Below are 22553 nucleotides of genomic sequence, written 5' to 3'. Positions count from 1 at the left end.
TATTTTTTCCAAAAAAAAACCCAAAAAACAAATAAGAAACACGTGTAAGATGTAATTCACCATCCAGCCTGTCCCTTCTCTTTTCCTTTCTGTTTATATAGCATTTGCCAGACTGTGAGAAGTAGCGTGTTCAAACTGCTGTGCTAGCTGTCTAGTCTGACAGTTTCAGAATTGCTTCGGGGTCTGTCATGTGACACGTCTGCTGACAGGATCTCAGGGTTACCTCGTGCTCCTTCCAACGCTTTGATCCCCCAACCCCTGTCTCCTCACTTAGACGTGTGGAAAATGTTCTGTCTCTCCGGTTCCTGAAAACATGCGGCAGACATTAACAGGGTAATCGTTATTTTGCCCAAATGCTCACATGACTCTCTGTAGCTGGGAGGATTGCCTGGAAAGCTGCAGTATATGTTTCAAAGTGGTTAATGACCTACATTCTGTGTAATGGAGGAATAATTTCTGTGTGACTACCCAATATAGAAGAGCCCTGGTGGGTCTAACTAAAGGCCTAGCTAGTTTGGCATCCTGCTTCCCACAGTGCTGCTGGGAAGTTGTCATGCAAGATATGAAGGCCTTCTGTTGTTTTGCCCTAGAAACTGCTCTCCAGTAATGGATCTTAAGTTGGAGCTATTATGACAAATAGCTGTTGTCAGACTGGAGACTACATAAAATCAGCCTGTTAGGTGTCAGTCATCTTGATAAAAACACAGGTAGTAATAATATGGACACCTCTTTGCAGGTTCAACACATCTCATTTCAGCCACACTGCCACCTGTACAGATCTACAGTGGTGCCTCGCTTGACGAGGATAATCCGTTCCAGCGATATCGCTGTAGAGTGAAATCGTCGTCAAGTGAGGAAAAAAAACCCACTGAAACGCATTGAAAACCGGTTCAATGTGTTCCAATGGGCGAACTACCTCAGTGTCCAGCGAAGATCCTCCATAGGGCGGCCATTTTCCAATCCCTGTTAAGTGAAAAATGCATCCTAAAAACAGCGGGGAGCCATTTTGCACAGCGGGCGGCCATTTTGAAACCTGACGATCAGCTGTTTTTAGATCGTTGTAATGTGAAGAATCCATTCCCGAAGCAGGGAACCAATCGTCATCAAATGAAATTTGCCCATTGAAACATCATTTTGCGATTGCAATAGCGATTGCAAAAACATCGTTGTGAAGCAATTTCGTAGTTTAATGAGGTAATCGTAAAGTGGGGCACCACTGTATATGTATGGCATGGACAGCATCTTTAACTTTTAGCCCCCTCATAAAGTGACAGTTTAAACTGGCTTTGTTGAAGTCATAATTTGGTCTAAATTAGGGACAGTAAGGCGATTAACCCCTTCACGGATTGCTGCCTTGTCATGGCGAAGGGGCTTGAGTAATTCAGAGAAACTATGGGATATGCCATGCAGGGACACCCAAGACGGACAGGTCATAGTGGAGAGTTCTGAATAAATGCGATCCACCTGGAGCAGGAACTGGCAAGCCACTCCAGTATCATTGCCAAGAAAACTCCATGAACAGAAACAAAAGGCTCATAAAAGATATGAAGCTGGAAGATGAACCCAGGTTGGAAGGCATCCAACATGCTACTGAGGAAGAGCGGAGGACAAGTACAAGTAGCTCCATAGCTAATGAAGTGGTTGGGCCAAAGCCGAAAGGACACTCAGCTGCAGACGTATCTGGAAGTGAAAGGAAAGTCTGATGTTGCAAAGAAAAATACTGCATAGGAATCTGGAATGTAAGATCTTTGAACCTTGGTAAGCTGGATGTGGTCAAACAGGAGATGGCAAGAATAAACATTGACATCCTGGGGATCAGTGAATTAAAATGGATGGGAATGGGTGAATTCAATTCAGATGATTATCATATCTATTATTTCAGGAAAGAATCCCATAGAAGAAATAGAGTAGCCCTGATAGTCAACAAAAGAGTGAGAAAAACTGTACTGGGATACAAAAATGATAGAATGATTTCAGTATGAATCCAAGGCAGACCTTTCAAAATTACAGTTCATGCAGCAACCACTGATGCTGAAAAGGCTGAAACTGACCAATTCTATGAATACTTACAACACCTTGTAGAACTGACACCAAAGAAAAATGTTCTTGTCATTATAGGGGACTGGGATGCTAAAGTAGGGAGTTAAGAGGTAAAAGGAACAACAGGTAAATTTGTCCTTGGACTTCAGATTGAAGCAGGGCAAAGGCTAATAGAGTTTTTTCAAGAGAAGCTGGTCATCACAAACACTCTTTTCCAACAACACAAGAGGTGACTCTACACATGGACATCACCAGATGGGCAGTACTGAAAACAGATTGATGATGTTCTCTGCAGCCAAAGATGGAGAAGCTCTATACAGTCAGCAAAAACAAGACCTGGAGCTGATTGTGGCTCTGTTTATCAACTTCTTATAGCAAAATTCAAGCTTAAATTGAAGAAAGTAGGAAACACCACTGGGCTAGTCAAGTATAATCTAAATCAAATCCCTTATGAATACACAGTGGAAGTGATGAACAGATTTAAGGAACTGGATTTGGTGGACAGAGTGCCTGAAGAACTATGGATGGAGGCTCGTAACATTGTTCAGGAGAGAGCAACAAAAAACATCCTAAAGAAAAGGAAATGCAAGAAAGCAAAGTGGCTGTCCAACGAGGCTTACAAATAGCAGAGAAGAGAAGGGAAACAAAATGCAAGGGAGATAGGGAAAGTTACAGAAAATTGAATGCAGATGTCCAAAGAATAAGAAGGAGAAACAAGAGGGCCTTCTTAAATGAACAGTGGAAAGAAATAGAGTAAAATAATAGAAAGGGAAAAACCAGAGATCTGTTCAAGAAACAAGCTATTAAAGGAACATTTTGTTCAAAGATGGACATGATAAAGGACAAAAATTGTAGGGACCTCACAGAAGCAGAAGACATTAAGAAGAGGTGGCAAGAATACACAGAGAAATTATTGGTATACGAGAAAGTTCTGGATGTCCCTGACAATCCAAATAGTGTGGTTGCTGACCTTGAGCCAGACATCCTTGAGAGTAAAGTCAAGTGGGCCTTAGAAAGCATGGCTAACAACAAGGCCAGTCGAGGTGTTGGCATTCCAGTTGAACTATTTAAAATCTTAAAAAATGATACTGTTAAGGTGCTACACTCAATATGCCAGCAAGTTTGGAAAACTCAGTGGTGGCCAGAGGACTGGAAAAGATCAGTCTACATCCCAATTCCAAAGAAAGGCAGTGCCAAAGAATGCTCCAACTACCGTACAATTGCACTCATTTCACACGCTAGCAAGGTTATGCTCAAAATCCTACAAGATAGGCTTCAGAAGTATGTGGACCGAGAACTCCCAGAAGTACAAGCTGGATTTCAAAGGGGTAGAGGAACTAGAGACCAAATCGCCAACATGTGCTGGATTATGGAGAAAGCCAGAGAGTTCCAGAAAAACATCTACTTCTGCTTCATTGACTACACAAAAGCCCTTGACTGTGTGGACCACAACAAACTATGGCAAGTTCTTAAAGAAATGGGAGTGCCTGACCACCTTATCTATCTCCTGAGAAATCTATATGTGGGACAAGAAGCAACAGTTAGAACTGGATATGGAACAACAGATTGGTTCAAAATTGGGAAAGGAGTATGACAAGGCTGTATCATGCAGTGTCATCGAAGCTACCAATATGTATTTGACCCAACTCCGTGAGGCAGTGGAAGACAGGAGGGCCTGGCATATTCTGGTCCATGTGGTCACAAAGAGTCGGACACATCTTAATGACTAAACAACAACAACAAAAGCAATTAAAGGTCTCCTACCATTTCTTTGAAAGAATGAGCACTAATGTAGCATTAGCACAAAGGTAACTTTAGAGGTTTGGCACACATCATGATAAGCCGAACAACCAGCCCTTTCATTAAGAGTTTCCCAAAAAGCAGGCAGCTGGACTAGTCAATTTTAACAAATGAGGAGCAGGTCTTTTGTAAAGATAATGGTTCTTAGTTGCCAACTGAAGACAACAAGAGTCTCAAGCACTTTGCATTGCAGCAGGGATGGCCGACAACATTATACAGTTCCTGAGAATAGTCATTTCTCTCCCATCTACTCTGAGTATTGCAACTAAGCTCAGAGGAAACAGGAAAGCATGCTATCACAATCTCTGCCTCTCAGAAGGTCCCACGGGCTTGACTCTGCAAGCCCTGACTCTACTATACCACTGCCAGGGATTCAGAGTAAGCTGTAGACTGCTGTGCATAGAAATGATAGCAGCTTAGATTTATTTCAGTTGAAATGTATTAACCAAAATATTCGTTTCTGTTTGACTTGCCCTTTGTAAACAACAAGAAAAGTATGACTTTTTTCTAGTATAGAAAAAGAGAAAATTTGAAAAATCTTCAGACACCTCATCTTAGCTTAAGGTAAGACAAACTCCACTCAGCCCCAATATTCAGGATTGTTTTGTTTTTTAAACTCCCCCCTTCCCTTCCTCAAATGCCAAACAAAGCTATGCCCAAAAAGTTTCAGCTCAGCATTCAAGTGTCCTATTTTTGGATGCTCACTGTCCCATTAAAACTAGTTGATGCAGAAAGTCTCGACTGTTCTGTCTGGGGCTGGTTTTCTGACTTGTTTATCTAGCACACAAGTCTTAGTGTGAGTAATTTAGTGTCACCACCTCCTTGTTTTGCTCTTTCTTTTCCTGTATGAAAAATAGTCTTGCACCAAAAGAGCACAGCGATGAAAGGTAGCCTAAGAATTGCCAATAATACTATATAGATTATTAAAACCCAGGAAGATGTTAGTATATCCCACACAACAGATGAAAGTGGAAAACATTGGAGAATATCATTTTATACAGTAAAATTTAATTATCTCCCAGTCTTTGTCCGAGGAGCTACATGGATGGAACGGTCACCTTTCAGGTGAGGCAGAATGAGGCCCTTGCATGCCGAGGCCCATCATGTGGCCACTTCAGGTCACAGTGTTTAGAGCCAGCAAATTGGCAGTTGTTAATACAGTATTGTACAAAAGTATTGTTGTATGATATTTCCATTGCTATTTTGTTTCTTCCTCCTTAGTCATGAAATGAGCAATCCTAGGCTTGCTTAGAAATCTATTCCCAAGTCAACATGTACAGAAGTGTGGCCTAAATGATGAGCATATCAGGCAAAACCAAAAGAAAAATAAAAAAAATAAAGAAGACAAAAACATTGTGGCACAATAAAAACCAACTATTGTACTTAAATGTGAGCTTTTGTGAACACGTTCACTTCCTCAGGTGTGATGAGGTCACATGGCAGGCTGGGACAGTAAACTTTACCTGGATGCCCTCTTCAGATTGCTTTCTGCCCCATTGGTCACAGGAATTACCAAGAATCAGGGAGGTGAACCAGCAGCATCCAACTGATTTGCTTGACTCATTTGAAATCTTATTGTTCTGAGGATGTTCACTCCCTTGAATTTCCAAGGAAGAAAGGACTGGGTATAGACAGAGTGAATAAGCATAGTAAGGGGGTGAATGAATGAATGTCCTGGAGAAGTGGTATCAAACATTCTGTAGCACGTTCTGTTTTTATTTTTTAATATCAATGAAACAATGTACTTTACATGGAGATTGGAAGAAAGGCTCTCGCTTTTCCCTTGCTTGAACGGGCAGTGCCCATGGTACTGTCAGATATGGCTGTCTGTTTGCCGAGGAGTGGGATCAGGACTAATGTGAACACCCTCCCTTGCCATGTTGGATTTGTGAAAATACACCTCCACCCACACTTAGCGGTGACTGCTCATTATATCCATATTCCAGAGCAAAGTTTGTTCTATGTCAAACAGAAACACACAGAGAAAGAGTCAGTGCATCTCACCCCAAATCAGTATTTCTCTTGCCTGAAACCAAAGAAGGAAACAATGCAGAGAATTTGAGAATTAACAGAAAAAGCAAAATAACACAAAGAGAGAAAGGAAAGGGGGTGGGGTGAGAGAGAAGGAAAAATTGACAGGAAAAAAAAAACAATGTTCCAAGAAGTAAGGAAAAGCTTTAATGAATTCTATAGAGTTTTGGACACTGGATGCAAAAATGATCATCCTGGCCTTCACTAACTCTTTTCAGTATTCTTCTGTTGGGGTAGTCATCAAGATAAACTCTGATCTAAAGTGATCTTGACTGGGCAGTTATGAATCAAGTACCAGGGACAGAGGCTGGAAACATCATGGTTTGGAGGGGCCTATAGAGTTCCATGAGTTTGGTATCTGGTTGTGAAGCCAGAGGCTGGGAGTTCAATTCCCCACTGTGCCTCCTGCGGATAGGGCCAGCCTGTGTGGCCTTAGGCAAATTGCATAGTTCTAGAATCCCAGACACACACACCAAAGAAAGGAATGGTAAACCACGTCTGAGTACTGTCTACTTAAAAAACCCTGAAAAAAGTTGTCACAATTAGAACTGACTTGATAGCACATTGTTATTATTAAATCTGCCTCTAATTCTAATTCAGCCATTCCAAAATTGCATTAAGATTAGGAGATATTGGAACACATAATAGCGTACAATAGAGCACTGCTATTATTGATGACGATGATTATTTATGAATCAAACAACTAAAGTGTTATGGGTAGCAGCCTCACTCTCCCTAATAGTAGAGACGGCCCTAGTCTCAGGTATAAAAACATGGGAAACACTGCCCTAATATGAATCCAGAATAACTTGTTCAAAATGAATATGATATATGTCAACATAAGAGAAGAGAACAAAATCTTTAGGAATTCATGGATGCACATGTAGCTATTGCAAGCAAGCATATTCCAAAGTATTTTGCTTTCAAAATACAGTGATGCCCCGCTTGATGACGATAATGCGTTCCAGCAAAATTGCTGTACAGCGAAATTGTCATCAAGAGAAAGTAAAAAAAACCATTAGAATGCATTAAAAACCGGTTAATGCGTTCTAATGGGGGAAATACCTTATCATCCAGCGAAGATCCTCTATAGGGCTGCCATTTTCCGGTGCCTGTAAAGTGAGCAATCAGTCCTAAACACAGCGGGGAGCCTGCACAGTGGGTGGCCATTTTGCAACACGCTGATCAGCTGTTTCAAAACCATCGTTAAGCAAAAAATCGGTTCCTGAAGCAGGCAACCGATCGTCGTAAAGTGGAAAACCCCATAGGAATCATCATTTTGCAATTGCAATAGCGATTGCAAAAAAGTCATCATCAAGTGGATTCATCGTCAAGCGGGGTAATAGTCAAGCGGGGCACCACTGTATGTTGAAAATGTGTTTTCTGTGCTGTCAAGTCAAAATTGACTTTTAGTGATCCTAATATGGATTTCAAGGTAAGTGATTCAAGGAGTGGTTTTACCAGTTCCACTTCCCCAATAAGTTTCCATGGCCAAGTGGGGATTAAAACCCTGTCCTAGTCCATCATTCTATCCACTACACCACACTGGGAATCCATGTCAAACATATTTCTTTCTTATTAGATGAAAGAGAGGATTAGTTTAGCCTTTCTTATCTATGAGCATAATGAAAATGGTCTCCCTAAAGCTGCTATTTGCCCTGCAATTTTACATGTTTTGCCCTAGAGTAAGAAAGGGAAATTTAAGCCTCAGTTAGGAATGCTGAATGTCCAACAGGGAAGTGTAGTATCCGATAAAGAGAAAAATCAAGAGAAAGTGGAAACAGTATACTGAAGACCTATACAGAAGGGATAAAAGGATGACAGATTATTTTGAAGAGGAATCCTATGCAGTTCTAGAAAGTGAAGCTGCTCTGAAAGCCCCAAGTCACTAGAGGTAGATAGGATGCTGATAGAACTGTTTCAAGTCACAAAGATTCAATCTGTCAAAATCCTAAGGATATGTCAACCAATCTGGAAAACAAAACAATGGCCCCCACACTGGAACCGCTCAATATATACAGTATTCAGATCCCTAAGAAAGGAGATGTCAGGGAGTGAAGTAACTATAGGACCATTACTTTGATCTCCCATGCAGGCAGAGTGATGCTCAAGGTGTTGCAACAAATGCTTTTAAATGACATATGTTACAAGAAAAGCCTGGTGTTCAAGCTGGATTCTGAAAGGGAAGAGGCACTCAGGATTATATTGCAAATATCTGCTGGCTTCTGGATTTGTTTGAAATGTAGTGTAGCAGAGCTCTAACCTAGACAGGCAGAAAGACAAAAAAGTGGGTCCTAGATCATATCAAGCCTGAAGTATCTCTGGATGCAAAAACGTTGAAATTGAGACTTTCCTACTTTGGGCACAAAAGCAGGATTCTCTGGAAAAGGCAATTCAAATAAATAAATAAATAAATAATCCTGGGAAAGGTGAAAGGCAGCAGGAAAGTAGGAAGACCAAATGCGAGATGGGTTTGACAGCATATAACTACAGTAAATAATGGCTGCTTTGGGGAGGGAGATTTCAAGGTTATACAGGAGAAAGATTTATGTCACTCCCACCGGGGTGCTCCAGCCTCAATCCAAATTATCCTCCACCCCCACAGACGCATTTTCAAGGTACAAAACCTGCAAATGACCTAGGTACGGATCTTTTGTTGTCTAATCCAGTTTTGTTCTTGGTTACTAACTCTTTTCTATGTGTTTTTCTAAAAGTCTCGGTCCTCAATTTTCCAACTGCAACCTTATCACCAAAGCTACTTAATTCTATTAAAGTTGCTCTCAGCTTTTGTTTTGTTTTGTTTCAACTTTCACAGTACAGTGATTTGCTTTCAGCAGAGTCCGCGAAGAGAAATTCTAAGCATTTTAAGTTAGTTTGAGGGCAAAAATATATACAACTGCTTCAAATATCATCAATAAACCCAGCTATTTTCCCCCCACAAACTGAGTCAGAAACAGGAAGATTGATTCATACAATAGATGGAAGACAGATATTCCTGGTCTATGGATTTTATCAAGACATACACACTTGGAACATCAAGGTCACAAAACTGCTTTTGTATTGATGGTTAGCTCACGCTGCAACCACGAAAAAGGAGAACTCTTTTATTTAAAGAAACATCCATATCATGTTGCTGACAGAGACATAAGAATTTGCAAAAGAAATGAGGGTGTTACTGAATATGAGGAAAATGTGCATCACCACCCATCATACTAAAACTTGGGACCATCCAGTGAAAACTGCAGATGCGGGGCAGACAACAACGTTTTAAATGCAAAGTGTAATCTGTTTATATGATCTGTTGCTGCTTACTGATTTTTATTTTTTTTTTTTTTGTAAAAGATGTGGACATCTTAGTAATTACTAGGCACAATAGCTACAGTCAGCCTCTCTCTTTAGAGGCTCCATACTTCTGAAGACGTTATGTGGATCAGGGTGGGCGAGAACTTGCTCACATTCACATATGTATGTCTTGATAAAAGGATAGAAAAAGCCAGAGACTTTAAAAGATTTGAGTGTGGGAGACAGTGAAATTTGAGAGAGCTGTTCACCTTGACAAGAGGACTTTGAGTGTTTCATTTGTGAAAGTGTGTGATTCAATCCCTTTATATTCAGTCATGTCTATAGTGCTGAATTGGAGTTCGTTACCACCTTTTTTTTCTGGACAGGCTCGTCATCTTTAAAAGCTAGACGGCAGACAGGCACAATATTGCCCTCCGTGCGCTGAGAGTAGCTGGGTGTATTAAAATTGGTTGGTGCAGCCGGATGACTTTTTTTTCAATTAATTTTTTATGAGTACTTAAAACCTTGATATATTTTGTTATATAAGAGTTGGAACAACCTGGTTTTGGGGGTGGGGGGAGAGAATTGTGTGTGTGTGTGTGTGTGTGTGTGTGTGTGTGTGTGTGTGTGTGTGTGTGTGTGTGTGTGTGTCCTGGTGGAACCCAGAAGGTCTCTGGGGGGGGGGAACCCAAATGTACATACTTTTGGTATTATTTATCCAGATTTTAGGTAATACTCATAAAAGAAGGAAAATACTCAAAAGTAACAACAGCATCCTCTATGCCTCTATGCTAATATTGTGAAAAAATAGCTGCCAAAATAGCAAAATCTACTTAATGAACACAAAGAAATCTGATCTGGTTTAGTTTTTCAAAGAAGGAAAAGGAGCAGACTTTATTTTTCCCCGTTGTGTGATAAGATGCAAAGCAGTTTCAGGGAACACAGAGATTTCAGTGTGTATTGGGAGGAAAGGGCAAGCAGAGTTCAGCATAAGTCCAAAGGCCCATTCTTGGATTAAGAACATGAGATGGTCCACCTAGTTCAGCATACAGTTGATGGAGATAAACATAGGATAAACAGCTGCCTTACTGCTCTCTGATTATATTGCAGAACAGCTCAGGTTACTCAAACCCACTGCTGTATTGAAACAACCTAACTCATCCATGTTCATCCAATGCACATAAATAATTTGTCATGTTATGTTTGCAGAAATAGCCTGTAGCCTACAAAGGTCTATGTCATAATAAAATTTGTTAGTGTTCAAGGTATAACGAACTGTTGCTCTTTGCTGCAATATACTGAAAGAACTCTTCCTCTATTTTGGTCAAAGGCATAAAACTCTTATTTTATTTATTAAATATTTATTTATTCATTAAGAATATTTAGAGTGGGAAAGGTTTCTTAAAAGAACTATCAAAGTGTTAGGGTGTTAGAATCCATCTCCTGTTATGAAAGAATACAAATTTTAGGGCTGTTTAGTTATGTTCAAATCTAAACTTAAGGAGCCCCAGCATTGTAACCTTTCATTACACACGATAGACCCCATTTCCCTCCATGAAGAATTAGGGAAATGCTAAGAGTGTGTGAAATATGCACCTATTTCCGTTTTCTTTCTCGCCTGAATTTTAAACTGAACTAAGGCATCAAAAGGAGTTCACATCCTTAGCTATACGCCCCACCTTGAATATTTGGCTCCTTGAAATTTTGGTTAAAAAAGTGACTGCTTTGTTGATTCTGCCCTTAATTCAAAGTTGATTCATCCTGTGCCTATTCCTTGTTCATTGATTGCAGTCCCAAGTGACACCTGTAAATGAGCAAGCTAAAAATTGTTTAATGTCCAAATGCCAGAGGTCTACTGAATATTGATATCACCTAAACATAACTAGCACCATTAACGTCTTATGCAGACAGCACTGGTCTCCCGCCCTCTCTTTGGCTCAACCTGTTAAAGCCCTTGGAATGCTGTGAAGAGAGTTAAGGGATGGGGAGAGGCAGCAGGACTTCATTAGTCAGATGAGATTTTTTTTAAACGTACAGTATTTTCTGAAAGAGTATGACAATGCAAATTAGAATTGAAGTCTATCAGCTCATTGTCTTTCTTTACACATCCACTAGTTTAACATACTTGATTAATTCTTTTAAAATATTACATGCCAGCAACCCAAATTACTTCCCATTTCACATTCTTCTTGAGCTAATTCCATATGTTAATAATGGCTGCCAGGTTTTCATAAATTTATCTTGTTTTATTTCCCCTCTATATATTTTAATTTGATTGTCCTCAATATTGGTCAACTTTTCCATCAGGACCATTTGCCAGATTCTGTCTCAAATTTTTGTACTACTCGTAAAAGATCTTGAGCATTTCTCCGGTTTTGTGCAATTTCAGCTCTTGCTGCACCAATAAGATGTGCAATTAGGTCTTTATTAAATAAGTTTTCATTTCCATCCTTAAATATTGAAAATAATAATAAAGCTTCATTGTAAATTATTTTTTTATTCAACAGTGTTTCTATCCATTTAATTATTTCCCACCAATATGCTTCCACTTTGGGGTAAGAGATACACATGTGTTTTAGTGTGCCTTTACTTCCACAGTTTCTCCAGCACGTATCTGAGATTTCCCCATTAATTTTGTGTAATTTTATGGAGTGCCAATACCATCTGTGGACTACCTTCAAAACCATTTATTTTGTTTTAACTGATATTGATTTATATGGATATGTGGCCCATATTTCCATCCATTCTTTTTCTGATATATTGATATTCAAATTTGTTTCCCATATTCTTTTTTTCTTTTCTCTCTCTCTTTTTCCATCTTGAATAACTTGTCTATTGATGTTTAAAAAATTTGTTATATTTTATATGTTGTTATATATGTTGGAAGCCGCCTAGAGTGGTCAAAATGACCAGATATGCGGGGTATAAATACAATAAATAAATAAAATAAAATAAAATAAATAAATGTTTTCTCAACCAAATACTTATATTTTACTGAAGTTATTCCCTTCCTTTTATTTCGATCTTTTTCTATACTATATTTTTCTAGTTCCATGAGCATTCTTATAGGTCCAGAACTGTGGTATAAATGAGTTGCCAAATTTCTTACCTGTATTAATTGTAGCCAATTAGCATTTATTTTCTTTGTTTTGTCTTCTGTCTAATTGTTATTGGTTTCCCTGCGTCAAATAGGTCTCTTATTCTATAAATTCCAATTCTTTTCTAATTTTTGTACAGTATTGTATATATTTCTCTCTTGATTTAAATTTTGGATAATCCAGCATGGGGCATAGAGGGGATATAGGTGGAGCAAATAATTTCATGTATTTATGCCATATCTTCAATGTGTCACAAGTGTAAGGATTTTGTACTTGCTCTTTCTTTCTAAATGGTTCCATTGTGTAAATATAAGTGTTAACTACACCAATATCCTCATCTCTTTCCATTTCAACCCAATCTGGGGTTTCTTTTGTCCATATAAACTTTACTACTTGAGTAATTTGAAAGACTTCATAATACTTTATTAATTGTGGTATCCCTTGCCCTCCCTTTATGCTTTGACCATATTTAACACTGCTTATGAACCTTAGCTTTTCCCCCTTTCCACCAATAAACCTTTCCAGTTTTTTTTGCAATAATTTTTTTTAATTTCAGGTTGTAGTGGTATATTTTGAAATTAAAAATAAAAATTTTGGTAATATATGTGCTTCAACTACAGTGGACCCTTGACTTACAGACGGCTTGACTTACAGACTTTTTGAGTTACAGACTTCTCTGGCCGCAAAATTTAGGTTTGACTTGCAGACTGAGATTTGACTTACAGACCAGAAAAAAACCAAAATGGAACAAAAACGTCCTGTTACAGGATTAATCGGTTTTCAATGCACTGTAGGTCAATGGAGACTTGACTTACAGATTTTTTGACTTGAGAACCGCCTTCCAATACGGATTAAGTTCTCAAGTCAAGACCCCACTGTAATACTATTCTCCCTAGCAATGATATACCGTATTTTTTGCTCCATAAGACACACCTCTCCATAAGATGCACCAAATTTTTAGGAGAAGAAAACAGGAAAATAATAATCTGTTTTCTTCTCCTAAAAATTTGGTGCGCCTTATGGAGAGGTCCATCTTATGGAACACACCCTAGGACCTTTTGGAGGCTCACCCTGCCCCTCCCGGAGGCCAGAGGGGGCAAAATCACCACCTTCAGGGACTCTTCTGAAGCTTCCCAAGCCTCAAAAGAGCCCCAGAAGGTGGCGATTTCACCCTCTCTGGCCTGGCGAGGGGGGCAGGGTGAGCCTCCAAAGGGTCCTATGGTGTGTTCCAGGACCCTTTAGACTCACCCTGCCCCCCCCAGGAGTCAGAGGGGGCAAAATCGCCACCTTCTGGGACTCTTCTGAAGCTTCCCAAGCCTCAAAAGAGTCCCACAAGGTGGCGATTTTGCCCATGCTGGCCCCGTGGGGGTGTGGGGGGGGAGCGTCACAAGGGTTCTGGAAGGCTCACTCGGACCCTTGCGAGGCTCTCCCCATGGGGCCAGTGGGGGCGAAATCGCCAGCTTTGCTCCATAAGATGCACAGACTCCCCCCCCCCCACTTTTTGGGGGGTGGGAAGTGCGTCTTATGGAACAAAATTCAGTTTAGTCCAACTTCTGATTTTTTCTTTTACTGGTTTGAATAATTTTTGTAATTTCTATATAATAACTGGTTTATACCAGTGGTTCTTAACCTTTGTTACTCAGATGCTTTTGAACTGCAACTCCCAGAAACCCCAGTCAGCACAGCTGGTGGTGAAGGCTTCTGAGAGTTGCAGTCCAAAACTCCTGAGTAACCCAAGGTTAAGAACCAGTGGTTTATACATTTTGTTATCCAAATTCCCAAATATTTGAAACTTGAATAGCGTAAGTCCAGATTTGACTTCTTTTTAATGTCCTTTTTTTCTGCTATAGAGATATTTATATGTAACAATTTGGATTTTTGATATTTGATTTTAGTCCCATATAATAACAATGTTCTTGTAATATTTGTTTTAGTGATGCTATGGTTTTTATTGGGTTCTCCAGAAACAGAAGCATGTCATCTGTGTAAAGGTTTATTTTATGTTTTCTATTTTTAAACCCCAAGCCTTTAATATTTTTATTTTTTCTTATTTGTGCAGCAAGTAGTTCTATTGGTATTGCAAATATAATTGGAGGTAAGGGGTCTCCTTGTCTCATTCTTCTAATACAGTAAATTTATCTGATTCTATTCTGTGAATGAGTTCTTTAGCCTCTGCCCCCATATATAGATTTTTTAAGACATTAATACATTTTTTGCCCATATTCATTTTTTCTAAGAATTCAAACATATAATGCCATTCTACATGGTCAAAGGTCTTAAGCGTGTCTAACGAGAGTATTGCTAATTTCCGTTCTTCTTTATTTGCTATATTTATGACATTCAGAACTGCGGATGGCATCCTGCATATGCCTTCTTGGCATTAACCCATATTGAGGTTTGAATGTATTTAGTAACAAAACTATTAATTCTCTGTGCCAGTATTGAGGAAAAAAATATTTTTGGCTTGGTTTTGTAATGTTATTGGTCTGTATGATGAGGGGGATACTGGGTCCTTTTCTGGTTTTAATATAGTTATTATCCTAGCTGTTCCATGATTTTGATATAGTATTTCTTCAACCCCCCAATATCGAATTAAACAATTTTAACAAATGCCTTTCCCAAATGTTATAAAATTCTGCTGTAAACCCATTACAACCTGATGATTTACTCTTTTTATACTTTTTAATAACTGATTTTATTTTTGTTATTGTTTCTGGAGAATTCAGTAACTTTCCTATAATTTGACTAACTGGTAATGTATTTAGAAATTTCTTAATATTTGTATTTGGTGTTAATTCTGTCTCATACACATTTTTATAATACTCCATAAATGTTGTTACTATGTGTTGTTGTGAGGATACTGTTGTTTCTTCTTTTGTTTTCACAGAGAGAATTGCCCTCTTTATTGCTTTCTTTTTTACTGCATATGATAAGAACTTAGAATTCTTATTCCCATGCTCATAATAATTACTCTTTAGATAATTCATAGTTGCCTGGGTCTTACTTGTATCTAGTGTCTCTAATTCTGTTCTGATTCTTGTGGGATACCAAATTTTCTGAAATAAAAATATCATCTATTCTTGAATTAGTGGCACATTTTTGAAAGAATGTATAATCTTCCATTTTAGGATTTAAATATCTCCATCCATCTATTAAACCAGCGTTTTAAAGTAATTTTCCTATTTAAAATTTAAAACTTGAAGTGACGGACCATTTAAGAGATCCTGAGGGAAGATATATTCTAGTAAAAGGAAAGTTTGAAAATAAATTGCTGATTTTAAGTTCTTATTATGGCCCCCATATAGGGCAAGCAACATTTATGCAAAAATTGTTGAGGGAGGTAAAAAAATTTGCATGGGGCGATATTATTTTGGAAGGGGACACAAATTGCATTTTAAGTCAAAAATTGGATACATTAGAAAAAGGAATGGTGTCAAGGAATGAAATCAAAATAGCAAAATAATCAGATGAGATTTAAATGAGAGAGATGGTTGGAGAGAATGTGATATAATGCAATATGAAGGACGGGTCTGCATAAAGGTTACCCAGTGCGGTGTAGTGGATTGCATCATAGACTGGGACTTGGAAGGCCTGGGTTCAAATCCCCGCTCAGCCATGGAAACTCAGTGGGATGCAGAACTGGAAAAAACAATCCTTAATTATCTCTCTTACCTTGAGCCCCATTAGGGACACTTTAAATCAGTTCAGACTTCAAAGCACATAACAAGTTCCAACAAAGTTCAAGGAAAGGTTAAATAAGATACAAGTATAAACAAAAGAAATGAAGGCTGTCAATCAGCCAGATTGGTATGCTTTTTTATTGTATTGTGTACTAGCCTTTTAAATAAAGTATTGTTTCTTGTTTAATTCTACCAGAGTCTGTTTGGTGAGGGCAAGCTAGTGGAATCCAGTCTTATACCTATGAAGCCAAGCCCACACAGTCCTTTCCTGTTGAGGAGTTGCTTTATTCTTTTTAAAATCCTGTGGTGGTTGTGTGAGAAGAAAAAAGTTGGGCTATAGGAACATGAGGGAATAAAAATCAGCAACCAAAAGCTCAGGTTGCTGGTGTTTGCCCAAGCAGTGTGGGAAATGGCATCTTATTTGGGAAACACGTAAAAGTTGTCTGGGATTGTCAGTATTCATATTGGAATGTCAGCCTTCACAGCATTTTGTATGTTGTTTCTTGTGCTAAAGGAAATGTTTTTGTGTTTTCCTTTCAGGTGGCCTATTTCCTGCTGAGTGCTCTGAGTCTGATTGTAGGTGTGTTGGCAGTGGCCTTTGCTGCCTACCGTTATTCCCAGATTACACAGTTTACCTGTGAAATGATCCCTGAGATCTGCCAGTGCAAATTGGACACAGTCGATCCCCTCAGCAGAACCTTCTTGTTCCAGAATGTGTTGGACTGTACAGACATCACTGGTACTTTCAGCCTTTACTTGCTGATCCAAATTGTGCTTAACCTCCTGGCAGCCATTGTGGGTTTTGTAGCTTGTTTTGTCATGTGGAAAGATAGGTACCAGGTCTTTTATGTAGGCATCAGGTTGTACTCATTAACCAGTACTGGCGTTCAGCAACAGAAAGTATAGGGTCTGAGGGGCTCTTGGGAAGAGCAATAGAGTATCATCATCACTACCAAATGGAAGACTGTTTCTACAACAATGGTGTAGGCAAGGGATATGTGCTTAATGAATATATTGGTTCAGATAAATTAAGGGAATCTACTGTGTGATATTTTTATGATCACTATTCCAAGGCTCTCTGTTGTCTCTCCTAAAGACAGCACATGGTCAAGGAATTCAACACCTGTATCTTGTGCTGGATCAGGAACTGCAGACATTATCTGGATGTGCATTGAGAATATACATTGAAATATGGGTACCCGTCCCTCAGTATTGCATCATTTTCACTGCCCATGCCCATCTACACTGGGAATATAGTCATGGGTCAATATACCTTTTAAGGACACAGCTAGAGTTGGATTCTGGTTATTACAGTTTACTCCATCACATTTCTCTCTATTTAGCAATAGTTCTAGGGTTTGTCTCACCTACTTCTGATGTAACATGAGGACCAAGGGCAACTGTGCAGATTAATGCAAAGAAAGGTAAACCCCATGATTGTGCTAATCCATTGCTTCTAAAATATTTTGTATGCATGCTTTTACATGCAGAACAAGATAAAATATGGCCCAGTTTATATTAACTTCTGTAGCATGGCTGCCCTTTCTTCTGTGGTTTCTCTCTATAGTATGTATCTCTTCTCTTGAGATGGTTGGGACAGCCTATGTTATGTACCATCATTGACATAGTCATTCTATTATCTCTGTACCTCTCTGAAATTCCCATTCTCATCAGATCCTGAGCAGGATCTGACCTGGTTACTGAAAACATGGGAAATTGCAAGAGAGTTTCAAGGATCTCTAGGTAAATCTTTAAAAGTCTTCCTGAAGTCTAGAATGTCTACTGCCAGATTTTACAGTCGTGGGCAATGTAGACAAAGGTTCTGACTCAGTGTAAAGTAACCTCCTATGTTGCCATGCTTATCTGAATGGTAGATGGTCATGCAGTCTGCCCACAAAATCTCTACCATCCAGAAGATGAGCCATGCTACTGAAAATAGAGAGTAAACCAGTCTCTTCCTCCTGCTCCTCCTCCTTTCAAAAGCAAGGGACTACAAACTAGCTTTTTGGGCCTTCTTTAGTGAAGAACAATTTGTTTTTCAGATGTAATTTCATACAGCAATGGTGTAAATGGGTCAACTACACAAATCATACTATTCAAATCTGATCTTTAAAATTACCCATTGGATACCATTCATGTTTTAAAAATAAAAATAAGAAATGTGTTTATAGATCTTAATCCCAAAGAAGTTAGTGTTAAAACTGCATTGCCTTCATGGACTTTGGATTATATCTTTAATCTCACTAAATCTATTAGGCTAAAAATATAGTCTTAGGATGTTTAAACATAGAATTTAAGTACACTTAATTTGTTTCAGGATTGCACCTTCTTCTCTGCTTCTCCCCATACCCGAAACAGTGATGATAAGTGGCATAAAAATAACATCTAAGGCAGAGATAAATATAACATTTAAATATTAGTCACAAAAACTATACCAGATTAAATTATATATCTTCTTTTTTCTGTCCATTCAGTTTGTTCCAAATGTTGGTTTCAAAAAGCTTTTTAAAATCCATACTATTTATTAGTTTTATGTCATAAGATTATTCATGGTGATGGAAGAAAAAATGGCAGGGTTAAAGAAAACAAAATATAAACACAGTAGTGAAGACTTTTAATCGATTTACAGTGAACCAACATCGGGCTTTAATTATTATTCCTCATTATAAAGGCATCACAATATTACAAACCTGTATTGCCTTTATACTAGTTTAGTCTTCAGGGCTTCACTCCAGTAATACTACGATTAGCTTGGTGAGCATGTTCAGAATTATCTGTTAAAGAACTCAAGTACACAACAGCAGTTCCCCAAACTTTCTTTGGAACAAAGAATTCAGGATTATGAATCTAGTCTAGGCTATGTGTGTTGGACTATCCAAGTACAGAGGTGGAACAGGCCATGTTGGCTGAGGTGTTTTGGGAGATGTGGTCTGAAAAAAGTAATTTTCCGCATCTTTGTGTCTAAGTCACATATTGTCTGCTATGCTTTAGGGAAGGAGCATCTTCTCTAATAGGAGAGAAAATAATCAATCTAAAGATTGCAGGATGTGACCATAAATTTAATTTGGCTTATACTTCTGTTGCAAAATATTTACTGAAAGCTTCTCATCTTTATTTCTTAATTCTGCACTTCAACAGAATTCCACAGTATACTGCTTTGACTGGATCATGTCTGATCGCGTTTAGGAATCCAGGTACCAGAAGCTTTGATAGTGGTGTATCTAGACCCCAAACATTATCTTACATCTTCCTGCCACATATAATATAACATCTGACCCCTGAGATGAAAAATAAAAAGACATCTGCTGCTTCTTGGTGGATACCTGATCCTCCCCAACAGAAGCAAAGTCTTTATATTACTGTCAGTGTGGCCAAACGATCTATATTACATCTCTCTTGTTTGAACACTCTCTCCTTTGCTCTTTCTGTATCTGAATTTTAGGGACCTCTGATTGCTCCATTTCACTGAACAGAGTTCAAGACAGAGTTATTAAAAACCACTCTTGAATTTAGCTGAGAGAATAATTACTCAGTGCCCTTTAATGACTCAAAATCTTTCGCTTCAAACAGCTGACTCACACTACCTCACTTGGAGTGATCACTCCTAGAGTGGAGCATGAGATTATGTTTCTGAAAGGGTACACTGCAGAAAATTCAAAGACACCCCCTCCTGATGTGTGTAAGTCTACTTAGTGTGTGACTAGACAGCCAAATTGGATTGGATTGGATCAGCTAAATAGGGTTGCTTAAGACTGCATAGAGGTGCAGTAGATCCTTACATCCTTACGGTGGTTTTGGGGCAGGAAACCAAACTGCATCTCAAGCAGCTGTATTTAGTCCATTCCATCCTCTTCTATTTTCCCTATGGAGGGCAATGGGAAGATACTTTCAATTTATTGATAAGTGGCTTGAACCTGCAGGGTGAGTAACGGGTTGGTTTGTGATTGCCAGTAGGGCATGCGGCCACCAGGAAAAGGAGTGGACCAGCCCATTCCTAAAGTGGACCAAACTGCATGAGAAATGCCCATCTGATTACACCTTTAATTTCAAGACAAAATGAATGAGATTTACGTTGTGATAGTAAATGATTCCCTTGGACAGACCCACTCAAAGAAGAGCTACCTTGCCAGATAAGAATGATTAGGATTGTTGTTTGCCTTAACTTCCACTTCAGAAGCAGTTTTCCTTAAAAACATTGTGGATCAGGTTGTTAACGTAGACTACACCGTAAGCTTCTGTGGCTGGGATGCAAGGGCTATTTCAACAGGTACACACAGTGGTGGGATTCAGCAGGTTCGCACCAGTTCTACAGAACCGGTAGCTAATGTATTATTGGTTCTGCAAAACTGTTTGTTGGCCTGCTGAATCCCACCACTGATCCTGGCCAGTGGTGGGATTCAGCTGGTTCGCACCAGTTCTACAGAACCGGTAGCTAATGTATTATTGGTTCTGCAGAACCGTTTGTTGGCCTGCTGAATCCCACCACTGGGTACACATCTTAAGATCCACATTTTAAGGTACATGCAAAGGCTGCTTATGAGAATCAGCAGCACTTAGTTTCACGGGATAATAATAATAATAATAAACCCCCACTTCCTTGCGAATTTCAGGGGAACCTTCCCTATGTTGTGCTTTACTGCCTGTATGCAGTTGTACTCAAGCAGGCACATTAAAGGACATATGGGAAGCATGAAGAAAACCATGTCTTGATCAAAGAGCATGTGGTGCTAATCTCCTGCAAACACCCATTGTTGTATTAACGACAGCAGGACAACCATCTCATACAATCCAGATGGTGGCTATCTCATAAAAGCCATAAAGTGCAGAGTTTTGCACAATCCACTGTGGTGTTTGATGAAGGGGGAAGTGCTGGAGGAGACTTCTCGGTCCACAATATGTAACAAAAACAGTGGCCACACCATATCAGTGCTTGCCAGAGATGCCCGCTTCCCCAGACTGTGCCTTCACATGAATACCATCTGCGCCTTGCCAACACTGCCCAGCTCTGCGTGGGAATGATCTTGGAAATCTGCCTGAACTGCAGGCCAACAGACAAGCTTTGGAAATGATACATAGTAAGCTTAACACATTTCCCCCCTACACAGAGACAAATACATATACAAACACACCCTGCCCTGGCACCTACTGTTCTCTGCCAAACTCTGTAATAGTGATATTTTCTTGCCACTTCTTAACAGTATGTTTGCCAGTTTCCTCAGAACAGTTCCGACCCCTGTGCTTTTTGTTCTATATTTAATAGTCAGACTGTCAGCTTTACCCTGCTGCCTTGAAATGTTTGCACTCTCAGTCCTGCCTCCATGCTTATGTCTGGAATGTGCTTTTAAATATTAGCAAAGGGTGTGGGTTGGGGGTATGCAAGGGACTCAGTGAGAAACAACTGCTGAAGCATAAAGGCAATCAGCTGTCCTAAGGAAGGCGTTTGCCTGTGCTCAGTGCTTTTTCTCCATAATATTCTTCACACTTGGTGAGAGTTCAGTGGGCTCAAGTGGATGTTTATATCTTTTTCATTTGCTAAAGCTATAATGTCTGTCCCTGCCTTCGACCTTCCTGTTTGTGTATGCAGTGGCACTAGAAATCCTTGCTACAGGGCACTCTGTGGTCTTTCAAAATTGCTCTCCAGGGAGCTTTGCAGAGTCTTAGAAAAGTTGAAGGTTTCAAAATGCAAAAGTCAGGAATGGTGCCAGCATGCCCAATTTTGTGGCTCTTCGTATACCATGGACATACTAAGAGGGGTGTTGTGTCTTGTTATAAAACACGCCCCAGCATACTTTGGAACACAGAGAGCTTCATTCCCATGAGAGATTGGCAGGGGATCTGTAGCAGATCAAGTGTTGCTGAAAGGATTCCCCTCAAAGTAAAAAGCTTGCAAACCACAATATTACAGTAGCGACTCTCAACTGACTTAAAATATGTCGCAACAATGGCATTGTCCCAATTTGTAGAAAGTTCTCTTTTTTAATTGAGCCATTGGCTCGTCTCTCAGCCTTCCTCCATTGCAGTCTGACTGGATGAAAAAAAAAGACAGGGCCAACTCAGAAGGTTAATACAAGGCTCATGATGGTAGCAGAGCATTCCTACCATCTGTTTCTACCTGTCAGAAAAAATCTCACCAGGAATTAACGATTTACCTTGCCAAATCAAATGGCAGCTAAACATGGATTGGCAGTGATCTGTAGTTCAGTTCCTGGTATGATCCGGGAAAGGTAGGACTGGGAAACACTCCCTCCACTGGGAACTCTGGGGAGGTGTTGGTGATCAGTGAGAGAAAATGGAGATAGATTAACCAGTGGTCCTTCAACCAGCAAGGTTTTGATAACACAAGTTCATATATTCTTATGTTCATTTTCTGCAGTGTAAACAGCCAGGAATAATCTGTCCTGCAGTGATCTTCAGTTCTCTGGCTACAGGTCTTTCTTGTATTTTCCAGCCACTGAGCTTCAGTTGGAATTCATGTGTACTTCTCTAGAAACAATCCATGCAGTCCAGGTGGCCATTATATTGAATTTATTTATGATAGAAAGGAAATGCTGGCACCATACTGTGTCAAACCATTTGACCATCTAGTTTGCCTGGTTGCATCACTCTAGGCTGAGCCTTTCTA

General features: G+C 39.4%; 1 protein-coding gene across 1 annotated transcript in view; it reads left to right on the top strand.

Moving 5' to 3' along the window:
* Positions 1 to 18387, top strand: part of SSPN (sarcospan) — a 41209-nt gene extending 22822 nt beyond the window's left edge. The window contains exon 3 of the mRNA XM_020797809.3: positions 16472 to 18387. Coding sequence (XP_020653468.2) covers positions 16472 to 16837 — 366 coding nt within the window. The 3' untranslated portion in view covers positions 16838 to 18387. The remainder of the gene's footprint in view (positions 1 to 16471) is intronic.
* Positions 18388 to 22553: the final 4166 nt, after the last annotated feature.

The sequence above is a fragment of the Pogona vitticeps genome, chromosome 5 (genome assembly GCF_051106095.1).
Source record: "Pogona vitticeps strain Pit_001003342236 chromosome 5, PviZW2.1, whole genome shotgun sequence".
Classification (NCBI taxonomy): Eukaryota; Metazoa; Chordata; class Lepidosauria; order Squamata; family Agamidae; genus Pogona; species Pogona vitticeps.
The sequence above is the reverse complement of the archived record's forward strand: the minus strand, read 5'-3'. Positions and strand labels throughout refer to the sequence as shown.